The sequence below is a fragment of the Neoarthrinium moseri genome, assembly GCF_022829205.1.
Source record: "Neoarthrinium moseri strain CBS 164.80 chromosome Unknown scaffold112_Wmoseri_CBS_16480, whole genome shotgun sequence".
Classification (NCBI taxonomy): domain Eukaryota; kingdom Fungi; phylum Ascomycota; class Sordariomycetes; order Amphisphaeriales; family Apiosporaceae; genus Neoarthrinium; species Neoarthrinium moseri.
In genome coordinates this window covers 79,322-85,321 of record NW_026055226.1, presented here as the reverse complement: position 1 = coordinate 85,321, position 6,000 = coordinate 79,322, and the positions used below count along the sequence as shown (strand labels likewise).

The window sequence follows — 6,000 nt, the reverse complement described above, 5'->3', positions numbered from 1 at the left end:
CCCCGGGGCGCTCACCAACTTTCACTAGCGACTCATACCCTATAGTTGGGATATCCGAAAGCTCATTAACAAAATCCCCATTCCGGGTCGTCAAATCACATATGGTTGGTTGGACTCAGAACGCCACCACCAGAGAATGTTGCACTAGTGTTGTTTCTCCTTTTCTTAGAGCTCCAACTAGTTCTGGCTCGGAGATATCGTCGGAAATTCCGGGCACTTGATGTCGAAATAAGCTAATCTAGAAGCTAGAAGTCAAGCTGCCAAATGTCCTCCGGAGCCAAATCCTATCACTCTAAGGAGGTAGGTTATTGATGGAAAGTATCCTAATGGTCCGGCTTTTCCGGCCTCCATTTCTCAACCAACCATTTGTCATGAGCCAAACCTCCAGGAGCTGGCAGACCTGTTCTGAGGGTACCGGGGAAGTATCAGTATCAGAAGTTTGGCCCGAAAGACTATGAAGATGACATCCAACACAATACTGGTTACAGTCAAGAGGCCAAGCGTTATTTTCCTCTGATCTACCTATCCAACACGGCGAGCCGCTTCGCATGATCCGATCCTGACGATGTTACGGATCTCGAGAGTATCGAGCCAGAGCAATCTGCTAAGAAAAATAACATTTCAAAAATTTATGTTCTATCTTTAGGAATACGGTGGAAATGACAGCTGTTGGTGTGGCATAGATACGGAGTTGATGTGATGTACTTTGGTTCTATCGCAACGTGGAGCCTACGTGCAGGCTGCCGACTTTGTATGTCTAGAAATGGGAGCTGAGTGACGATGTGCTGAAGTAATTATGCTGCTGTAGATTTCGTTGGCCAAGTGCACTTTAAATAAGGTTATGCCCTACTAGGAAGTCAAATGAAGCTGACTTTACGGGAAAATCTGTCATGAGCATTCGGGAAACTTCAAGAGAATCCTGCTTCACAGTATGAGGCTCGTGTCTACCTGCAATTCTGCGAACGCAATACAACCACTAGGCTCGTAGTAAACCTCGTCATTCACCATGCTCCTAATTGCACAAGGTTGAGCCTCTAGCTTTTCTTCTAATCTAGTGTGGAGTTCTACAGCTTATGCGACCCATTCCGGCTGGTATCTGATACCCATTCCCACGCCTTCCCCCGGAATCGATTCCCCTCCCATTGCGTGACAATGTCCCTCTTCTCGTCCTCGTCCTTCGCTCGCAGCACACGATGATACAAGCGCAGCTGCTCCATGAACCCCTCGTTGGGCTGGCACACCGGACGGCCCTCGCAGAGTTGGTCCAGGGCTTGCTCGGGCGTGACGCCGTCCCTCCACATCAGATAGGCGCAGATGAGGGTGGCGGATCGCGACTTGCCCATGGCACAGTGGACGAAGACGCCGCCCTCGCCCCTGAGCCCGTCCGCGATGAACTGGTTTGCCCCGTCAAAGTGCTGGAGGATATTTTCGCTCGGCAGGTCTTCCAGGTCGATATGCAGGTGTCGGAGGCCCTGTAGCTGGTCACGTGCGCCCGCGTCGTAGTCGACGATGGACAGGACATGAGTGATACCTGATTCGTGCATGACCTCTGGTTGGAAGAGAGCCCTAAGACCTCCGATGTATAGATTACCCGCCCGGGGAACCTGGTCTACCCAACCCATGGCCCGAGATGCAGCTGGGCAGCGGGCCGGAACAGCTATAACCTATAACCTATGCCGAGTATCAAGAGTAATTTTTGGGACACATGCTAGGTTGCAATGCGGTGCTGCTGTCTAGTATTCTGCGTTTTCGAGTGCCACTTGATGAAGTTGCGGGTGCCGAGGTTCGTGTGACGCATCAATTACGAGATGGGCCTAGTCTCGGACATAAGCAGATTTCAGTCATGCCGGTTCAACTTGTGCTCAGACCAGTATAGTCGGTAGGAATGGAGCCATAGACACAACACAAAATTTAAAAGGCGACACAATACCAGGTGGAGCTACGTGGACTGCCTTGTCTCACTGTTGCTTTGGAGAAACAATTTGAGGGAAAAGGTGGCCTGCATTGCAGCGCCTCCAGGGTTTACTCAGAGAACTATCTAACCCACTAATACCACGATTCACCATCGACCGCAGAATGCAATCGACGTCAACTTGGCCAGTACGAGGGCAGCCTAGTCCATCCAGTGTTTCACTCAAGGTTTTTGTTTGGTTTTTCTGTGCATCAGTTACACTCGGGACCACTCCTGCTGACACTAACGAGCGCAATCCCAATGAGGGAGTGGCACACACAGTGAGAACAATCGTAGTGGAAGTCGATTTTCCGAGTTCGTCCAAGATATTGGTACTGTACCATCGTGGCACTTCATAGTCTGCGGAAATGACTCTGCCGACCACGATATAACCCGAGGTACTTTAGTTCATCAATATGAAGCATGCTGTGTGCATCGCGTTCATCTCTGTCCTCAGCAACGCGAGCTGGGGCCATATAAAGCAGAGTCTCTTACTGCTCCGAGGGTATCTTGCCTCCAAGTTGGGTCTAGTCGTCTCAATCGCCAGCACTCCCTCTCAATCTCTTATCGTTGCAGGTCGTTCTCAGTATGAAAAGCCCGCCACGATCGCCATATCATCATGCACCCTGGTTGATGGAAAACCCTCTCAACGTGATCACATCCTTAAAAGTATGTCATCTCGTCAGTGATTCTCCTATCCTCTTGACAAACTCCTCCTTTCTTCCAAAAGCAAAACGCCAAGAAACGCCTTTTTTTGTTGAACCAACCGTACCGTCCGGCCCTCGTTCCGTGCCAGGCCTCATGTCTTCAGATGCGTCGGGAGAACGGTCTGTATGATGGAATGCCAATTGCCGATGACGACAAGGAGAGATAGCAGCGAACCAATGAGGGCAAGTCGCGATGGGTATGATACAAATCATCAAGCCAAATGTAAGTTCGAAATATGTACAGTGAGAATCGCGGGGAAAGTCTTCATCACATAACTCTGTGAATGTCCAGGGTTTTTCGTGACCGAGACCGCGGAGGGGCAAGGCTTAGGCGGGTTGTTGAGACTGAGGCTGAGATCGCCCTCCTCGGTAGTTGTTGCTGTTGTTGTAGCCGCCTCGGCCTTGGTAGTTGCCACGGCCACGACCTCCTCGGTAGCCGCCGCGCTGTTGGCGCGGTTGGCCGTCATTCTGGCCCCGGCCTCCCTGGCGAGAAAAGTCGCCCTGTTGGCCGCGGGCCTGGTCTGGGCCGGCAGGCTGACGCTGAGGTTGGTCGGGTTGGGGGAACTGAGCGGCGGCGTTGGAAGGCTGCGACCGCGATGGCAGGGTGTTGGCGGGGCGAGGGATGTTCTCCGGGTTCTCGTAAACGTAAAGGGCCTTGTCAATGGTTTGCGGGATTGGCTGGATCTCGGTGCCGAGGTCCCGCTCGATGTTGTAGAGGTTGAAGCGGTCGTCCCAGTTGATCAGGTTGATAGCCAGACCAAGGTGGCCGTAGCGACCGGAGCGACCGATACGGTGCAGGTACGTCTCGGCGTTCTTGGGGAAGTCGAAGTTGATGACGACATTGACGGCCTGGATATCGATACCACGGGTCAACAGGTCGGAGCAGACGAGGTTTCGGCAGACGCCGTTGCGAAAGTCGTGGAAGACGCGGTTTCGGGCGTGCTGGGCCATCTTGGCGTGGCTGTAAAAGCACGAGTAGCCCAGCTCCGTAATCTTCTTGGCCAGCAGCTCAACACGGTTAGTGGAGTTGCAGAAGATGATGGACTGGTTGATCTGCAGCTTGGAGAAGAGGGTGTTCAGGCAGTGGACCTTCTGCTTCTCCTCGACGAAGGCGTAGTACTGGGTGATACCGCGCAGGGTGAGCTCGTCCATGAGGTTGATCTCGTAGGGGTTGACCATGTTCTTGTCGGAGAAGTCCTTGACCGAGAGGGGGAAGGTGGCGGAGAAGAGCATAACCTGGCGGTCCTTGGGGTGAAACTGCAGCAGCTGCTCGATGACGGGGGTGAACTCTTGCGAGAGGAGCTTGTCGGCCTCGTCCATGATGAACATGGGGCACTCGCTCAGGTCGGCCACGTTCTTGCCGGCGAGATCGAGGATGCGACCCGGAGTGCCCACCACTATGTGGACAGGGTCCTGCAGGCGGATGATGTCGTCCCTCAGGCCGGTGCCACCGGTGGTGACCATAACGTTGATGCCGAGGTGCTTGCCGAGGATCTTGCATACCTGCGAGGTCTGCATGGCCAGCTCGCGGGTCGGGACGAGGATGAGACATTGGATCTTGGCGATCTTGGGGTTGATTCGTTGTAGGGTGGGCACAACGAAGGCGGCCGTCTTGCCGGTGCCGTTCTTGGCCCTGGCGAGTATGTCGCGGCCGGTCAGGGCCACGGGGATGGCCTCTTCTTGGATGGGCGAGGGCTTCTCGTAGCCGGCTTCGAAAATGCCCATCAGCAGGTCGCGCTTGAGGGAAAAGTCCTCCCACTCCAGGCCCTTGGTGTTGGTAACGTCCTGCACGAAGCCGAGTCAGCTGAGCTTCCCCAGGGCCATTGGCTCATGAACAACAATGCCAAGGCACGACGGAGACCTACCTCTGTTTGCTGCCTGCCATCTTTCGTGGGGATGTTGAGGCTCTTCTTCCAGTCCTCGGACGACGACGACGCCGCGGCGCTGTCATTCAGTGTCGACGCCCGCAGCTTGTCGGCCAATACGTCCGTCATGATGGTTCTGTTGGAGAAGAATGTGGTCGTGAAGGCGGGAAATTACAGTCGTGCCAGGACGGTCTGATGTCGACGTCCGAATGGGAGAGGGGAAATTCGTGGCCGAGGTCTGGCTTGTGTGACCAGACACGGGATGATATAGGGGATGGCAACTCGTGAGGTCGCAAAAACTCAGCCGGGAAGGAGACGGGTCGAAGAGAAACCAGGTCGATGGGCGGTTGAAGGTATCACAGGCAGCTAGCTACCGAGGGAGAGTGGGAGGTCGCCGATTTGGTGAGGCAGCCTTGGAGGCTGGTTCTCTGGAGTGGCGGCGTGGGCGAGGGGGTGGTGAAGGACAGACCAGAACTGCACTGTGGACAGCACTGGCGGTGACGTATCGCAACCTCGCGAGGTGTCTCTTCAGAAAGAGGAGTCGCCGTGGTGGTCTGGAGCCGTTGGGTGGGTGATGGCTCGGTATTTGGGAGAGAAGGCAGAGTCAATTGAGGCAGCTACGACAGATCACCGTCGGATATGTGCTGGCTCTCGAGACGAAGCGGGCTGCAGGTGGGCGGCCAAGAAATCTCGTCCCGTCTTGTGTGGGAGGGAAGAAGATGTAGCTGTGCTTGTGGACAAAGCTGAGAGCGATGGCGGTTATACGTGGGGTTTGACTGCCGAGCTGGCTGCTCCGTGGAGTGCAGTGCAGAGATTTCTGTTGGCGGGCGGTGGTTATTGGCGGGTGCGGAGGTGGTGGTTGTGGTGATGTGAATAAAGTGTGTGGTGATGTGGAGGTGCGAGGTTGAGGATTTGTTTGGTGTTTAGCTGCCCCGGGTGGTCCTGTTCGGGCCCTGGCTGCTGGAAATACAGTGTGCGGTGCTGCAAATTCAGTAGCGAACAGCGGGTGCAGCCCGCCCAAGACAGAAGGCAGGCCCTCCCATAGGCCCGTTGGGCCTCCTCTCCACCTAGTCCCAAACCACAGTAAGACACACTGAACAGGCACTTGCCTGCCCAGCCTCTGCAAGATCGGCAATGCAAGTTATCCGTGGCACTGCGACGGGCAGTTGGTCCCCAAATCCCACCATATTCGAAGCTGTCGAAGCCTGCCAACAGCAGCAGCAGAGTGTGAGACAGCTGGATTATTTCTGTTGCTGCCTCGCCGTTCTGTAGGCTTGACCAGCCTCATTGATGGCTGAGCCTGGGTTCCATCGCAGCCCAGGTCACCTACCAACCCCGGTGCTCTTGGATCTAGACAAGACGCTGTGGTGTGCACTTATATAAATCTTATATACGACCAAACCACTCCCTCCGTACATGCCTTGTTCGTGTAGATATAGCCAGTACTGGACCATCTTGACTATCCTTCCTCATGGAT

At 54.7% G+C, this 6,000-nt stretch overlaps 2 protein-coding genes across 2 annotated transcripts; both read right to left on the bottom strand.

The window, feature by feature from the left end:
* Positions 1 to 1,064: 1,064 nt before the first annotated feature.
* JN550_013363 (uncharacterized protein) lies at positions 1,065 to 1,622 on the bottom strand (the record flags this gene model as incomplete). Its single annotated transcript, XM_049311942.1, has 1 exon — positions 1,065 to 1,622. The coding sequence occupies one exon, from the start codon at positions 1,620 to 1,622 to the stop codon at positions 1,065 to 1,067; it is 558 nt and encodes a 185-aa protein (XP_049164698.1).
* Positions 1,623 to 2,985: 1,363 nt separating this feature from the next.
* JN550_013362 (uncharacterized protein) lies at positions 2,986 to 4,652 on the bottom strand (the record flags this gene model as incomplete). The annotated part of the gene is made up of 2 exons (XM_049311941.1): positions 2,986 to 4,443; positions 4,524 to 4,652. 2 exons carry the CDS (start codon positions 4,650 to 4,652, stop codon positions 2,986 to 2,988), a joined length of 1,587 nt encoding a protein of 528 aa, XP_049164697.1.
* Positions 4,653 to 6,000: the final 1,348 nt, after the last annotated feature.